This window comes from Syzygium oleosum, unplaced genomic scaffold (genome assembly GCF_021117445.2).
Source record: "Syzygium oleosum isolate NSW1041296 unplaced genomic scaffold, Sole_v2.1 Sole_v2.03, whole genome shotgun sequence".
Lineage (NCBI taxonomy): Eukaryota > Viridiplantae > Streptophyta > Magnoliopsida > Myrtales > Myrtaceae > Syzygium > Syzygium oleosum.
In genome coordinates, this window is record NW_026607487.1 from 6,325,892 (window position 1) to 6,343,692 (window position 17,801).

General features: G+C 38.0%; 2 protein-coding genes across 3 annotated transcripts; both read left to right on the plus strand.

Annotated features, from left to right (window-relative positions):
• The first annotated feature begins 1,488 nt into the window (after window positions 1-1,488).
• LOC130137830 (uncharacterized) lies at window positions 1,489-17,424 on the plus strand. 2 transcript variants are annotated; one of them, XM_056310224.1, is made up of 9 exons: window positions 1,489-1,634; window positions 1,943-3,210; window positions 3,305-3,479; window positions 4,119-4,296; window positions 4,389-4,472; window positions 4,657-4,764; window positions 5,240-5,509; window positions 6,236-6,351; window positions 17,270-17,424. In XM_056310224.1, the coding sequence occupies exons 2-8, from the start codon at window positions 1,971-1,973 to the stop codon at window positions 6,332-6,334; spliced, it is 2,154 nt and encodes a 717-aa protein (XP_056166199.1). In that variant the 5' UTR covers window positions 1,489-1,634; window positions 1,943-1,970; the 3' UTR covers window positions 6,335-6,351; window positions 17,270-17,424. The 2 variants fall into 2 exon arrangements, with proteins under 2 accessions (XP_056166199.1, XP_056166198.1); XM_056310223.1 differs by lacking the exon at window positions 17,270-17,424 and having other exon boundaries at window positions 6,236-6,516.
• On the plus strand, window positions 13,095-17,424 carry LOC130134353 (uncharacterized). The gene is made up of 8 exons (XM_030619522.2): window positions 13,095-13,277; window positions 13,546-13,868; window positions 13,965-14,139; window positions 14,753-14,921; window positions 15,021-15,104; window positions 15,317-15,424; window positions 16,094-16,363; window positions 17,157-17,424. The coding sequence occupies exons 2-8, from the start codon at window positions 13,574-13,576 to the stop codon at window positions 17,298-17,300; spliced, it is 1,245 nt and encodes a 414-aa protein (XP_030475382.1). The 5' UTR covers window positions 13,095-13,277; window positions 13,546-13,573; the 3' UTR covers window positions 17,301-17,424.
• Window positions 17,425-17,801: the final 377 nt, after the last annotated feature.

Below are 17,801 nucleotides of genomic sequence, written 5' to 3' on the forward strand. Positions count from 1 at the left end.
GATTTAAAGTACTGCAATCCTAAATGCTAACTATTTGACTACTTTATTTGGGAGCTTGATTGATCCATGTGGAATAGACCAAATCATTAGCTCATCAATTTTTTTTTATTGTTTATTCTGTATCGATTTAGTGTATTAAATTCTATCACTCGGTCAAGATTTTTGTCTCTATTTGGTTGCAAATATGAAGTTGGTCCAAAAATTGCAATCGAGGACTAATTTAGGGACTAAATTTGACAAAGCAAAGTAGGGAAGATTACCAAAAAAGTCATTAACCTATTCTACGACAGCTAATTCAGTCATAGATCTTTCAGTTATGTCAATTTAGTCCTAAATCATTTGATGATTTGCTAATGTAGTCCATCTAACTAGGATTGATTGGATATAGTTGATGTGGAGGCCAACCAACACTAAAATGGATAATTTTTTTAATTTTATTATTTATTTTCTTTTTCTTTTTCTTTTTTTTTCCTTCTTTTTTTTTTACTATGGGCTGGCGACCATTGTCGGCTCTAGGCGAGGGCTTGTGAGCCCTTGGCTGTGGCGGGCGACCACTACTGGCAACCACTGAGGTTGTGGGCCGGCGAAGGGAAATAAGAAAAAAAGAAAAAGGAAAGAAAAGGAAAAAGAATTCACAAAAATTGTACACATCAGTGCTGGTTAAGATGTTCGCATCCATGTTAGCGATTTCCGGCTAAAATTAGTGAATCGTCAAAAGATTTAAGACTGGATTGGTTAATTGAAATGTTTAGAACTGAATTGATATTTGTAAAATGAATTTAAGGCTTTTTTGGTAATTTTCCTAAACAAAGTATGAGAAAATAATTGAATAACGGTACTCGTGCATGAACTATTCTTTTTCACTTTCCCTTTTTCCCACCCTTATCATGACTCCTTTGTTTTCACATGCAAATAGTACAAGAATGTCTCATCTCTTTCCGTACCTCATTTCTATTCAATTTAAAATCGAACAAATCGACGAAATTAAAATTTCTTTTATCCTTATTTTCCTCAAATTGTAATTATATTTGGCTCATACAAGGGAAGGGGGGAAGAAAATTGTAGAGGGAAAATCGCCAAGCCTTTCGCATCGTTTCTTTCATAAAGAATCAGCAATTTGAAAAATAAATTTTTTACATTTAATCATTTTTTGCTAAGTTTAACGAGTCAATGAAAAATAATTTGATCACTAACAACAACCTATGACTAACCATCTTGATTCCCTACCAAAAAAAAAACCATCTTGATTGATAATGAGAATATATTCGGGTAACTTGTTTTCCTAAATGATATAAATGAGAACAATTAGGATTTTTTTTAAATCGTTGATATTTCGAGTCGAATTTCTTTTCTCCTTCCTCACAAAAATTTAATTATTCCTTTTCATTTTTCACAAAAAAAAAAATACAGTCAATTCTCACTAGCTTCCTCGGGAAGGTCCTTTCTTCAATGGCGGGTCCCCACGCTCAAATTTTCTCTACTTGCTCGCGAAGCAAGTTTGCTTCGCCGAAGAGAGAAGTCGAAGTGCACTGATGCTCAGCTCCTCTGTTCTACATTGACCCTCCATCGTGGCCAACCCAAACTGTCTCGTGGAAGGAGCAAGAAACGATCCTCAAGTGACTGAACCCACTCTGGTACGTCTGTCCATGCTCTCGTACATGTGAACTTTCGAAGTTACTCTCGTTTAGTTTCTCTGTTTTTATTGAAGAAAAATTTGGAATCATATCTGGGTTTGTTGTGCTCTTGTGTTGGATGAGAGACTGCCTCTGAGTGATATCATCTGAAACTCTGCTTGTGTAGCTGCGTATCATCAATGGGATAAGGCAATTCTTTTAGTCCAGTTATTGGTCTGTCGGTTTATGGTGATCAAGACTCACCCGCCAGTGTTGTTCTCTTATGCTTCTTAAGAGAAATCGTGGGCATGTTTTTCTCTTGACTGCAGTTTTAAGTTTTGGGTTGCTGTAACTATCATGGCCTACGTTTATCGGCGTAAGCGACGTTGGGATGACAGGGATGGCCCGTCCCGTGTTCCAGCATCGGTTGCGTGGCGGTTGAGGGAAGGTCTTAACTCGAGGCTGCCCGAAACTATTGCTCATCAGACTGGGAGGAAGCGACATTGGGAGGAGAGGGATGGCCCGTCCTTTGTTCCAGCATCGGTTGCGTGGCAGTTCAGGGAAGGTCTTAACTCGAGGCGGCCTGAAACTATTGCTCATCAGATTGGGAGGAATCGACAGTGGGAGGAGAGGGATGGCCTGTCCCGTGTCCCAGCATCGTTTGCATGGCGGTTCAGGGAAGATCTCAACTGGAGGTGGCCCGAAACTATTGCTCATCAGATTGGGAGGAATCAATATTGGCAGGAGAAAGATGGCCCAACCCGTGTCACAGCATCGGTTGCATGGCGGTTCAGGGAAGACCTCAACTGGAGGTCGCCCGAAACTATTGCTCATCAGATTGGGAGGAATCAACATTGGCAGGAGACAGATGGCCCGTCCCGTGTCCCAGCATCGGTTGCATGGCGGTTCAGGGAAGATCTCAACTGGAGGTCGCCCGAAACTATTGCTCATCAGATTGGGAGGAATCAACATTGGCAGGAGAGGGATGGCCCATCCTGTGTCCCAGCATCGGTTGCGTGGCGGTTCAGGGAAGATCTTAACTCGAGGTCGCCCGAAACTATTGCTCATCAGATTGGGAGGAATCAACATTGGGAGGAGAGGGATGGCCCGTCCCGTGTTCCGGCATTGGTTCCGTGGCGGTTCAGGAAAGGTATTAACTCGAGGCTGCCCAAACGTATTGCTCATCAGATTAGGCGGAATCAACATTGGGAGGAGAGGGATGGCCCGTCCAGTGTTCCAGCATCGGTTCCATGGCGGTTCAGGAAAGGTATTGACTCGAGGCTGCCCAAACGTATTGCTCATCAGATTAGGCGGAATCAACATTGGGAGGAGAGGGATGGCCCATCCCGTGCTCCAGCATCGGTTGCGCGGCAGTTCAGGAAACGTCTTAACTCGAGGGCACCCAAACCTATTGCTCATCAGAGTGGGAGGATCGAGTATGCAAGCAAGGCAATATCTAGATGGTTGGCTGTTGGTTTGGATGATGACGGAGATCATCTTCCTTCTGGTTTCTTTCTCCGGCCAGTCTCTGTTGAGGCCATTGAATGGCAACAGGGAGAGAAACCGCTAGCCCTGGCCAAAAGTTGTATAGTTAATGGTAAGTGATGTTCCTTTGATAATGAGATCCTATGTGCTCTAGATATCTTGATTGTGGTTTCATGTGGACTTTAATGGAATTCTTGGCTTCTCAGAAGATGATGAAACGGGCCAGGACCATATGAAGAAACCTTGGGTGCATATAGCCGAAACTGTGATGGAAGATTTAGTTTGTTCATTCAAAGCTTTGAGGAGTGAGATTAAGGATCAGAGCTTGGATGGAATAAAACCAACTCTGATTGCTAGATTCGGGAAAATTCTTTTTCGAGGGTAAGTTGCTTGAATTATTTTTGGTGAATAATTAGCTACTGCTACTTTATTTAACATTTGACTCGGTTTCATTGGTTGAGGTCCCCCTGGACCTAAACATGGTTCAGAGAGAGTTTAGCATTTGACAATGCTTTGCATGCACAAAGGAATTTATCAAGGGCTTGTTTGTTTAGAATTAAATCCAAGTAAAAAGCACTTTTTTGCTTTTCCGCCAAAATAATTTGAAAAGATCATGAAAAATATATATGTGGATCTTCGTGTCAATATTTTCATGTTGCGCAGGTTTCAAGTATTTAGGAATAAAAAAGAAAGTCAAGGTGCATGTGTTACAGTATTTAGATTATACAAAAAGCAAAAAAGTAAAAATCTATCCAAACACGCCCCTACTAATGCAATTTAAAATTTTTGAGAATCTCAATATTCTGCTGTGTGATCATGCAAATTTTTCATACTTTAGAGCACCTTGTTTATTGTATCTCTTTAAAATCGCGCTCCACGTTGTAAATACCGCTCAAGCCAGGCTTTGCTGTTGATAAAGCATAATTGTTTTGCATAGTTGGGAGGCTGAAGTCCTTATAATAATAATTTTGAGTGTAGTTGTGAATATTTGGATGACTAGAACATAATTTTTGGGTGCAGGAGTCGTTCGTTTCCAGTGGAAAATTGTGGAGATATGGTTACAAAGGCCTCATTGACACGGTTGAAAAAATCATTTGACTCAAATCTTCCTTCTTCTTATATGGAAAATGTGACTCATAAAGTTATCCCGGAGATTGGCCTTAGTTTTGAAGATGAAAAGGATATATATCATGTCAAAGTGAGCCTCTAGTTTCTACTTTTTTACTTTGTCTTTCGTATGTATTTCCATGATTTTGACGGGTCAGTTGCATCCATCTTTCCGTGGTGCAGTTATCTGATGAGTCCAGGCCAGGTGAGACCATCTGCTGCAAATGTAGTGTTATTAAGGATGAGCAGCGACTTGAACTCTATAAGGCAAATTCCTGCTTCTCACCACATAATGAGAGCTTATACTAAAAATACCCTACTTGTTTCGTGCTGAAAAAATCGTGCATCGTGCTAATAGTTGGCAGTTATATATGTACTATACCTTTTCCTAAATGATCGGGCTTTTGCCATTGTTTATGAAGGCATTGACAATTGCAAATTTTGGTTGTAGGTCGAATTAGGCCAGATGCGACACATGGTTGTCGATGTATCATGCCTCAATAAGGATCTGGATATGAGGTTGATGTTACGTGCCAAGAGACTCTTTACGTCTATTAGCGTAAGTAATTGAAGCTAAGACCCTTGTGAACTTCACTTTGTTGGAGGCACTTACTAGGGATTGTTTGTTTTAACTAAAAAGTATTTTTTTTACTTTCCCACAAAATTCATAATATTACTCAAATTTTAAAATATACTTGGTGGATAATCTGCAAGGAATGACTGTTAGCCATGTTATAGGTTATGTAACATGGCAAATTGCTTTTCCTGGAGGCTTTTCCTGGGCCAGTTCATGTTACAGCATAAGAAAGCAAGTAAAGTGACCTATACTGAGAGAAATCAGTATGTAAAAGAGAATGGAAAGGGCTAATGGTTGCATTATCAAAATTTTCGTTTGCAGCCCAATTTCCTGGCAAATTATGCTGGAGACAATATTCGAACTTAACTTTATTTCCCTGGGCAATAAACTTTTTTTGCCACATTGCCATCATAATTGTTTCTCCCTACAATTTACTTCAAATTATTCATGGTCGCAGGAAAGTGAAAAGAACAGCATTACGGATTTGATTACTTCTGCAGTTTTAGATTCCAGTGAAAAGGGGGGTTTAAGATGGCCTCTGATGAAGCCATTTTCTGGGGATAGATACAGTGTCGTTGGGGCTTGGCATACGATCTCTAAAACTTACAATAATGCGTCCATGAGGCTGAAGGTGAAGCATGCCGATCGGTTTGATTTTACGGACTCCCATGGGGAAGTTGCTGAAGAAATTACCCTGAAGTTGAATGGAATAACTTCTGAATTGCATGTAAGTTCTTTTGTCCCCTGTTATGATAAATTTAGTTTTTTTGCGTGCATTGTGCTTGTGAATGCGAATTGGTTCCATGGGCTCCAGCCATAGGTCTGACCATTGGCTCAATACAAGAATCGACAATTGAAGCATCCTGTAATTTCTGGATTCATAGCTGATTTGTGACAGCCTTCCAATGCATATTTACTTATTTTAGGCATAGAATTTCCGGTAGCTTCTGAAATCTGATAAAGTGCATGCCAAGTTTTAAGTTTGAATCTATTTTCACTAGAATTGCCTTTCCAACAAATTTATCTTTTGAAAGGTAAAGAGGTGATTCTTATTCACTGTTCTTTTACTTCGAAGTATTTCAGCTGTCACATTGGGTTGCATTCTCTCACTTTTGCAAATTTTATAGAAGTTGCAACTGCGATTCTGCCCCTAGAGATATCAATTTGATTCAGTATGTTGAATCTACTGTTTCCTGAGGATGATGTGCTCTTAATGAAACACGGTGTTATACAACACACAGTATAAAATTTAAAGGGATTTGTTTCTGAGGCAAAGGCCGAGTATTTTCTTACAAATTGAGCTGCCTGTAATAACCTATACATGTGGGTTTGTCATACCTGTTGGCTTCCTTTTTAATTGCATCTTACTCCCTATGCTTGACAAGGACACAAGATGTCAGTATCCAATAGTTTTGGGATTTTTTTTAATGTTTACTACTGCTACAATATTCAGGGACAGAGTCTGGGAACTGATTCAATCTGTGATATGCTTAAAGACGCAGTAAAGATGATGTGGGAGCACTTCTTATCTTGTGGAAATACAGTCATTTGAATTGGCCTCTCCTTCTCGTGAGAGAGAGAGAGAGAGAGAGAGAATGTAATTGAAAGTCATGGTGATCGTATGAGTTTGTCTTGTGAGAATGTACGAATTCCAAACCGAAGATGTATATAAGGGCTAAAAAACGTGGGCCTCATTCTATTCTTTCGCCTTGTGGGAATGAATTTGATATATCACTCGGGCTTTACGTATCCTCTAACAATTTGCTTAAAATTGAGATCTTTCTAATTATAGAGATTTGATGAGTAATGGACAGTTATGTGAATATCGGTATAATGTATGTTGATGCTTAGTAGACATTTCACCAGCTCTGATGCTATAAATGCGATGTTTAAAGTGCCATTTGATACATTCGGATCAAGAGAGAACTAGTACAACATCGTGTATTGTGGACAACGCTCTCTCTCTCTATATTCAATCAGCGACAAGTGGTGAAGGTTTCGTCATTTTCATTTTTCCTCTATACGTCAGTATAAACCTAATCATGCACATTTAGTGTTTCAATGCCTTGAAAACTTGGATAAATTTATAAGGTAAGTTCCTGATCAGGTAAATATACTAAATACTCAGCAGCGCCATTTCCCCATGTCAAACAATCGGACAACGCATTTGACGTGACTTCAGCCTAATCAAAAGATGACAAATGTGGATTAAAGACCAACCTGTATCTTCTGTTGCTCTGGTAGAAGACGTGGAAATGATCTCTCTGGTCGCATCTCCTGGCCGTGTGATACATTATCGTCTCTCCATTCTTTATCCAGCACGATGCCCTAGTACGGCTGGAGATAGCTTGGATTTTTGGAGAATATTGGGGAGTTAGGTTGAGAACTGGTTAAACAGTCTCTATAGTTCGTAATGTCGTACACCCTGAACTTGTTAACACCCCGATTTTACGTTCCTCTTTTCGTAAAGTCGACGGTAAACTTTTCTATTGTTTACTTTCCTTTTTCCTATTAACTTTAACCGACTCCACTAAGGCAGTAACTAAAAGGAAATTGTACCGCACTTTCTTTTTCTTTCTTTAAATGACAACTCCTCCAAGACTTTTCCCTTGTATTTGACCGAATCCAATAAGAACTTTAATTTCCACATGCGTTTCTTTTTTTCTTTGATTTCATATTTTCGCCTCAAGCTCAACTCGAGACATGGTCACAATCGCTTCGCTAAAAATTTGAATTTTGCTGCTACTCTCTCACAGCGTCCAGTGGGCTCAACCGCCACAGACATCTTTTAAGTCCAAGCCTCGCTTAAACTTCGTCATAACCGTGGATTTCATAAGAACACGAGCTCCACCTGCACCTTTAACTATTCTACAAGGATTTTCCAACGCAATCTCCTCAATTACAAATAAAGCAAAACCACCGTTGCGTCCATACCGTACACCTTGTTAAACTTGGTAGATACAACAATTGTTGGCTCTATAGGCTCCACCTCATTACAAGCGCCATCCGTGTCAATTACTTCGCTAGTACTTGCTACCTTAAGAGTTTTTGGTTGCAATTCCACCTCAAGTTGTATACCATCCATATCCATATAAACACTGCTATAATCATTCCTCGACAGAAGTACTGAAGACTCATCAAACATAACTTTTCTGCTGATAACATGTGACTTTAATTCCGAGTACCATAACCGAAAACCCACTCACTTTGTGTATAACCTCGGAACATGCATTTTCTTTTCCTTCCATCGAGCTTGCCAGTACTCGTTCGCATATAACATGGACAACCAATTTTAAAAACAGAAGAATCAGCAATGTTACCTAGACTACACTTATTCAGGAGTCTCACATCCAATCGCAGTTGAAAAGGATCTATTCATTAGGTAGCTTGTCGTATTAAGCGCATCCACCATAAATTTTCTAGTCAAACCAGCTCTGAAGAGCATTTTATGAACCGTCTCTAGTATTGTTTTGTTCGTCAACTCTGTAACATGTTGTGATTCATTTGCACTACTGCAGTGTTTCACTATGCCTTCTTGCATGCAAAATTTGTTAATAACTCCAAGTAAAACTCCATACCATTGTCAATATGCACATGCTTGATTGTTTTACCAGTCTCATTTTCTATCAAACATTTCAATTGCCTGATCCTACATCAGTATCAAACTCGTGTCTCAACAAGCACACCCAAGTCTTCATCGAGTAATCATAAACAACTATTAGACTATTAGCATAAACTTGGGAAATCTCGACAACTTGCGAACATCCTAGTGAAATAACTCTGCAATCTATGTGGTTTCTTTAACGGTTGTACTGAATTGCACTTTCTGCCGTTGATCTAAGTCACGGCACTAGCATACTTTCACTTCGTCAACAACATAATTATATAATAAATTCCTTTCACTTAGAACCTTCAAACTTTTCTCGCTAATATGCCCTAAACGCATACGCCACAATTCAAACTCTCAATTAGATGCATCTGACATCTCCGCGGTGAAATCTGTCGCTGTTCACCTTGAAGCTTATATAGGCCACTATACTTAATTTCTTTCATTATCATTAAGACACCTCGAACAACCTTCAGAATTTCACCTTCTTAAGTATACCGACACCTAACTGTATCCAGAGCATTCACGGAAATCAAGTTTTTCTTCAACTGTGGAGCATGCCTCACTCAAGTCAATGTCCTCATGATATCATCATGCATTCTAATTAACATCACCAACACTTACAACATCGCAATCAACGTTGTTCCCCAACTGTACTTTACTACTATTCATGCACTGATAAGTAGTAAACCGGTTTCCATTTGGTGTAGCATGAAACAAATAACCCGAATCCATAATCCATCCACCAAACAACGAATCCTTAGTGACAGACAAGATATAAGCAACACCATCCGAATTACTATCAACTATAGTTGCAACATCATCAGTAAACTAAACTCTATTTCTCCACCATTGTCTTTTTCAACTTAAAACAATCTTTATATGGTGCCCTATCTTACCACAATTCCAACAGACAGCACCACTAGTCTTAGACTGACTTCGTTTGTTCAAGTTTATACTACTTCTACTTACACTAGTATTAGTTCTTCTTCTACTTTCAACTACTAAAGCAGGAGACATAGATTCACCATATATTATTCTACGTATGTCCTCACTCATAATTAAATCTTGAATCCCATTAAACGTCAAACTTGTTGATTCAGAGAAATTACTAACAACAATAATAACAGTATTCTAACTATAATAGAATCAAAGCACATACCTCATCTTCGAAGTCATTCTCAGCCGAACTCAATTAACTAACAATCACATTGAATTCATTGATAGGATCAGTAATTCACGCACCTTTGCTCATATTTAAGTTAAATAAACGTCGCATCAAATAGTCACAGAGGGCTTCTTGTACATATCCAATAGGGCTTTCATCAAACTCACAGTGGTATTCTCTTTCACGATATTACACGCGATGTTACGAGCCAACATCAGTCGAATAGCACCCAACACTTGTCTATCCATCAATTCCCATTCAGCTCGCTTCCTCGCCTCAAGTTTCTCCACAGATAAGGAGCAATTGCAATTTCATTTGATACAGATACTCCTCAATATGCATCTTCCAGAAACCAAAATCCTTCCCGTCAAATCTGTTGATTCTTACTTTTCCTTCTTTTGTCACTATTGAATCTCTTCAATTCAGTCAAGTCTAGCTTTGATACCAATTGTTGGAGAAATAAGTGATCGAATAATAAAATAAAAATAATAAGGAAATAAATCAAAAACCAAATTTACGTGATTCGGTCATAACGATCTACATCCACGGCATGCGTTAACGAATTCCACTATTAAAAAAACGATACAACGGAGATTACAACCACATCCGAATCACTCAAACACTCTCGATGTTTCCAAGCCCCCAAATTACACTCAATAACTTACACAATATTTAGCTTAATAATTACTCACGAAATAATCTTGCAATCTCACAAAGAAATTAATAAATCTTACCACAAGATTTAATCAACTTGAACACTAACTACATGGTATATAATTCACTAAGAAAGCCCACGAAGTATATCCATTGTCAAGTGCTCGAGCAGCCCTTCGAGCACTCTTCTTGGACATAATTTTACGAAGACCCACGTCTGCTATTTTTCATCAACGACGGCGCACCTCTATTCGCTAAAAACATAACAGCCCATATATATATATATAATGGTAGAAAACCCTTCTTAAAGTTGAGTCCAACGCGAAAGGAAAAAGTAAAGGAAACTTCAGGTCAACTTTCCTCTTATTTACCTTCCTTTTTCCTATTAACCTTGACCGACTCCAGTAAAGCAGTAACTAAAAGGAAATTGCACCGCACTTTCTTCCTCTTTCTTTATCTGACAACTCCTTCAAGACTTTCCCTTATATTTGATCAAATCAAACATGAACTTTAATACTTTAATTCATATTTTCGCTCCGAATATTTTCAACATATATATTTGTTATTATTCAATTTTGGTCCTCATAGTCAAAATTTGAGGAGACATTTGGTCCATAAACTGACATTTGGTCATGACTTCAAAGTAAATTTCATGTTTCCATTCAAATGTTAATAATAAATGCTACTGAAAATCAAAATCCGTGTCGATGGGTTGCAATCGGTGGAAAAAAGAGATGATTTGAACTTGGAGTTATAATGATTCAATTAGATATACGTGAGCCAAATCCACAAAAGGAGAACGCATGTGGTTTTCTATTTAGGATAAGTTTCTACACGATTGTTGTGATGTTATTAATTTGAAGTACCCGCGTTCCTAAATGGTAACTATTCGAGTACTGTTTTCGGGAGCTTGATCCATGTGGGCAAAGACCGAATCGTTAACTCTCATCTTAGGTCACCATTTTTTTGCAATTGCTTATTCCGTATCGGTTGAGTATATTAAATTTTATCACTCAATCAATGTTTTTTTTTTGTCTACATTTGGATGCAAATAAGAAATTGGACCAGAAATTGCAATCGAAGACTAAATTAGGGACTAAATCTAAAAAAACAAAGTATGAGATGATAATTGAACAGGCGATGAGTGCACTGGAAATCCTAAAACTTATCACAAAAATGCAATTGAATCCTAAAATTTTTTAAAATATTCAATTAAGTCATAAAACTTGTCAATGCGGGGCAATCAAATCCTTTTATTAACTCCATTCAACTTGGCTAACGGAAAATACTAACATGATTTTTTTAATTATTTTCTGTCTCCTACATGATGATGACGTGGCTAAAATATGAAACATAAAACTAAACGACATCGATTTGGTCCAAATTTGATTTTTTCAATATTTTATCTAAATTACATTAAACATAAGAAAACTTTAAAAAAAAAAACGCAAAAAACAGACGAGGGCTTGCAGCCCTCACTGCCTCTGTTGTCGCCCCACCATCACCGGGAAGGGCTGGTGATGGTTGGCGGGGGTCGTCGGGCCCCGGCCCTCGCTTGGGCTTGGCCAAGGGCCACTACTGGCATTGTGGTCGCGGCGGTAGCGAGGGCTGCCCTCGGTTTTGCTTTTTTTTTTTGTATTTTCTTAAAGTTTGCTTATTTTTTAACATAACTTATATAAACTTTGTATTAAAAAAATCAAATTTGGACCAAAACAATGTTGTTTTTGCCACATCAGCACCACGTAGGATAGAAAAAAAAAAAAGCCATGTCATTATTTTCTTTTAGCAAAATTGGAGAAAGTTAACGAAATGACTTAAAGTTTTAAAACTTAATTTTTTTTTTTAAGTTTTAGGACTGGATTATGCTTTATTGACAAGTTGTAAAACTTCGAGTGCACTTTCTCTATTGAATAGTGACAATAGTACATGAACTACTTTTTTCAATTTACCTTTTTTCCCAATCGTGTCACTCCTTTCTTTTCACATGCAAATAATACAAGAATATGTTATTTCCTGCCACCTCATTTGTATATTCGATCAAATAAATTGACGAAATTATAATTTCCTTTGTCTTTCTGTCCGCCAATTATCATTATATGTTATTCATATAAAGGAAGGGGAGGACGCGTCTTTTGTTTCGCAAAGAATCAGCAATTAGACGTTTATATCGCCTAATTTAATGAGTTGATGAAAATTGATTTTATTATTAACAATAATCTATGATTAACCATTTTTGTTGATAGTGGGAATATAGTTTCCGGTAAAACAGTAATGTGCGTGACACAAATGATGACAATTTGAATTTTTTTCTTTAAATTGAAAAATTATTTTTTGGAATAGATAAAGTCGAATTTCTTTTATAGGTTAATATCAAAAGAAATCCCAAATTGGTACACTTACGATAAATTTACCTCAAACTAATTTTTTGACCATCAAAACTCTAAACTGGTACACCTATGATAAATTTTTCCTCCGCCGTTAGTTTTCGTTAAATTTTACTGTCAAATTACTGAGTTGAAAGACACGTGGCATTTGATGAGTGTACTAATTTGGAGTTTTACACTTTTGTTTGTCATAAGTTTATTAGTTTGTGATTTTTCGTAGTATTAATCTAATTTAACAGAGGTAAAATTCTCACAAGTATACAAATTTGGGGTTTTTGGTGGTCTAAAAATTAATTTGAGGTAAATTTGTCATAAATTTATCGGTTTAGAATTTTTGTTGATATTAACCCTTCTATTTTTCCTTCTCGCAAAAATTTAATTTTTCTTTTCATTTATCATTCGGACACAGTCAATTGTCACTCTCTCTCTCTCTCTCTTCTTCCCAAAAAGTATTTTCCTTCCTCCGAAAGGTCCTTCAACAAGCTCCTTCAATGGGGTCCCACTCGCTCAAATTTTTCTCTACTTGCTGGCGAAGCAAATTTGCTTTTACAGGCGAGAGAGAAGACGCAGCGCGCTGACGTTCAGCTTCCCCATTCTTTATATAAACCGGCGATCGTGGCCAGTGCAATCTGTCTCGTGGAAGGAGCGAAAAACCAACGCTCAAGTGACTGAACCCTCTCCGGTACGTCTGTCGATGCGCTCGTACACGTGAATTTTCGAAATCGCTCTCGATTAGTTTTGCTGTGCTCTTGTGTTAGATGAGAGAATGCCTCTGAGTGATATCATCTGGAACTCTGCTTCTGTAGCTATGTATCATGAATGGGATGTGGCTGTTTTTTCAGTCCAGTTCTTGGTCTGTGGTTTTAAGGGGGATTAACACTCACCTGCCAGTGTTATTCTCTTATGCTTCTTAAGAGGAATTGTGGGCGTGTTTTTTTTCTTGACTGCAGTTCTTGGTTTCGGGTTGCTGTAACTATCATGGCCTACGTTCCTCCGCATAAGCGACATTCCAAGGAGAGCGGTGGCCCGTCCCCTGTTCCGGCATCGCTTGAGCGGCGGTTCAAGAAAGGTCTTAACTCGAGGTCGCCCAAAAGTAGTGCTCATCACTGGATCGATGCAGACACGGCGAAATATAGATGGTTGGCTGTTGGTTTGGATGATGATGGGGATCATCTTCCTTCTGGCGTCTTTCTCAAGCCGGTCTCTGTTGAGGCCGTTGGATGGCAACCAGGAGCGAAACCGCTAGCCTTAGTCAAAAGCTGTATAGTTAATGGTAAGTGATGGTTCCTTCGACATTGAGATTCCATGTGCTCTAGATATCTTGAGTTGTGGATTCATGTTGACCTTAATGTAATTGTTGGCTTCTCAGAAGAAGATGAAACTTTGCAGGACCATAGGAGGAAACCTTGGGAACAGATAGCCGAAACTGTGATGCAAGATTTAGTTTGTTCATTCGAAACTTTGAGGAGTGAGATTAAGGATCAGAGCATGGGAGAAACAAAACCAACAATGGTTGCTAGATTCGGCAAAATTCTTTTTCGTGGGTAAGTTGCTGGAATCAATATAGGTGAATAATTAGCAACTGCTACTTTATGTAACATTTGACTCTGTTTCATCGGTTGATGTCCCCGTGGAACTAAACGTGGTTTAGGGAGAGTTCAGCATTTGGCAGTGGTTTGCACACACAAAAGAAATTTATCAACGGCCTGTTTGTTTAGAATTAAATGCAACTAAAAAGTACTTTTGTTGCTTCTCAGCCAAAATATTTTATCTGAATTTCAAAAGTTCATAAAAAAAAATTTGTACGCAACAATTGCATATTGTGGAAGTTTCAAGTGTTTAGAAATAAAAACAAAAGGTCAAAGTGCATGTGTCGCAATATTTCAATTAAACAAAAAGCAAAAAGTAAACTATCCAGACACGCCCTTAATAATGCAATTTAAATTTTTGAGAATCTCAATATTCTGCTTATTGTATCTCTTTAAAATCGTGCTTCACGTTGCAAGTACCGCACAAGCTAGGCTTTGCTGCTAATAAAGCATAATTGTTTTGCATAGTTGGAAGGTTGAACTTCTTATAATAATTATTTTGAGTGTAGTTCTAAAATATTTGGATGACAAGATAGACACATAAGCTCAACATAATTTTTGGCTGCAGGATTCCTTCACTTCCAGTTGAAACTTGTGGAGAAATGGTAACACTGAAACGGTTGAAAAGATCATTTCACACATATCTTCCTTCCTTTTATATGGAAAATGTGACTCATAAAGTTATCCCAGAGATTGGCCTTAGTTTTGAAGATGAAAAGGATGTATATCATGTCGAGGTGCTTAAGTCTCTAGTTTGTACTCTTTTACTTTTTAATCTTTCGTATGCATTTCCATAATATTGACTGGTCAGTTGCATCCATCTTTCTGTGGCGCAGTTATCTGATAAGTCCAGGCCAGGTGCAACCATCTGCTGCAAGTGTAGTGTTATCAAGGCTGAGCAGAGACTCGAACTCTATAAGGCAAATTCCTGCTTCTCACCACATAATGAGAGCTTATACAAAAATTTACCCTACTTGTTTCATGCTAGAGGCATTATCTCATTTTAGATCAAAATAAAAATCATGCATAATGCTAATTCTGTAAGTTTATACATGGACTATACCTTTACCTAAATGGTCGAGTTATTTTCATTGTTTATAAAGGCATTGACAACTGCAAATTTTGGTTGTAGGTCGAATTAGGGCCGGTGCGACACCTGATAGTTGATGTATCATGCTTCAGTAAGGATCTGGATCTGAGGTTGATGTTACGCACCAAGAGAATCTTGACGGCTGTCAGCGTAAGTAATTGAAGCTAGGATCCATGTGAAACTTCACTTTGTTGGAGGCACTTACTATAGGGCCTGTTTGTTTTAGCTTAAGTGAAAACAATTTTTTTTACTTTCTTGCCAAAATTTAAAATTTATTCGATTTTAAAAAAATTATGAAAAATTATATGTGATACTACATGTCTAAATTTGACTTTTGTGAAAGTTTCAAGTGTTTTGGATTTGAAAAAGGCTTGGGAATTTTGACTAAAGTAAAAAGTAAAAAGTAAGAGCCAATCCAGACAGTCCGTAGCTCTTATTGCAGTGATTACTTCTTCGTCTCAAGTCCTACCTATTGAACAATGAGGGTGATATAGCTTGGTAGATAATTTGCAAGGAATGACTGTTACCCTTGTTATATGTTATGTTTTCCTGGAGACATTTCTTGGGCCAGTTCCTATTGCAGCAGAAGAAAGCAAGTGAAGTGATCTATACTGAGAGAAATCCGTATGTAAAAGAGAATGATTAGTGCCAATGGTTGCATTCCCAAAAATTTCGTTCACAGCCCAATTTACTGAGAACTTATGCTTGAGACAATTTTCGACCTTAACTTTATTTCCCTGGGCAATCAAATTTTTTTGCCACATTGCAATCGTAATTGTTACTCCCTGTAATTTACTTCAAATTGTTCATGCTTCGCAGGAAAATGAAAAGAACAGCATCAGGGATTTGGTTACTTCTGCAGTTTTAGATTCTAGTGTTCAGGGGGGTTTAAGGTGGCCTCTGGAGAAGGCATCATCTGGGGATAGATACAGTGTCATTGGGGTATGGCATACAATCTCTACAACTTACAAGAATTCATTGATGAGGCTGAAGGTGAGACATGCTGATCGGTTTGATTTGAGGATTTCCCAAGGGAAAGTTGTTGAAGAAATTACCTTGAAGTTGAATGGAATAACTTCTGAATTGCATGTAAGTTCGTTTATCCCCTGCTAAAAGAGACTTAGTTTTTTTGTGTGTACTTTGGTTGTGAATGTGAATTGGTTCCATGTGCTCCAGCCATAGGTCTGACCATCCGCTCAATACTAGAATCAACAATTGAAGCATCCTGTAATTTCTGGATTCATAGCCGACTGTGAAAGCCTGCCAATACATATTAACTTGTTTTAGGCATAGAATTTCTGGTTGCTTCTGAAATCTGGTATAGTGCATGCCAAGTTTTAAGTTTGAATCTATTTTCACTAGAATTTCCTTTTCATCAAAGGAAACGAGTTGATTCTTTTTTCCTGGTTTTTTAAATTTTTTTTATTTTGAGTGTTTTAGCTGTTAGATTGGGTTGCATTCTTTCACCTTTGCAAATCCTAGAATTTGTAAATTCAACTCTGCCTCTTGATATATCAATTTGATTCTGTGTGTTGAATTTACTGTTTCACAAGGACGATGTGCTCTTGATGAAACACTATATGTTATACAACGCACGGTTAACTCTTTTTTTTTTTTTTATGTTAACTAATGTATGTCAAAGGATTTGTTTCTGAGACAAAGGTTGAGTATTTTCTTACAAAGTGAGCTGCCTGTAACAACGTATACATGTGTGGTTTTTCGTACCTGGTGGCTTCCTTGTCATCGTCTTCATCATCAGATCTCGTATGAGGTTTCGTGTTGAATTGCATCTTACTCCCTATGCTTGACAAAGACACAAGATGTCAATGTCTAATAGTTTAGGGGTTTTCATTTTGTTTACTACTACTGCTACAATTTTCAGGGAGAGAGTCCGGAAACCAATTCAATCTCTGATCTGCTTAAAGATGCAATAAAGATGATGTGGGAGCACTTCTTATCTTGTGGAAATGCGGTCATTTGGCCTCTCTTTCTCAGCGCGCGCTCTCGCGTCGGAGAATGTAAATGAAAATCAGGGTGATTGTATGAGTTTGTCTTGTGAGATTGTACGAATTGCAAACTCAGGATGTGTGTAATCCTTCTTCTGTTTTTTCGCCTAGTGGGAATGAATTTGATCTATGGCTATCGCTCTAGCGATTTGCTTCAAAATGAAATCTTCTTTTTAATTATGGAGCTTTGATGGGGTTATGCATCTTCTTATCACGTTACAGTTATGTGAATCTCTGATACTATAAATGTGCTGTTTATCGTGCCATTTGACATATAGAGATCAAAAGAACACTAGTATAATATTGTGTATACTGAAAGATGCTCTCTCTATTGAATCAGCGACTAGTGGTGAAGTTTTGGTCGTTTTTTTTTATGTCGACCCAAAGTGGTTTTGAGCGGTTGCGAAAGGAAGAACAACGAACGAAGAAGAAGACGAAAATAGTTCATGAACTTTAGCCCAATGTGTGATGTGGTTCTCGAAATTTTAAGTTGCTCAATGTGCAATAACGTCCCTAAATTT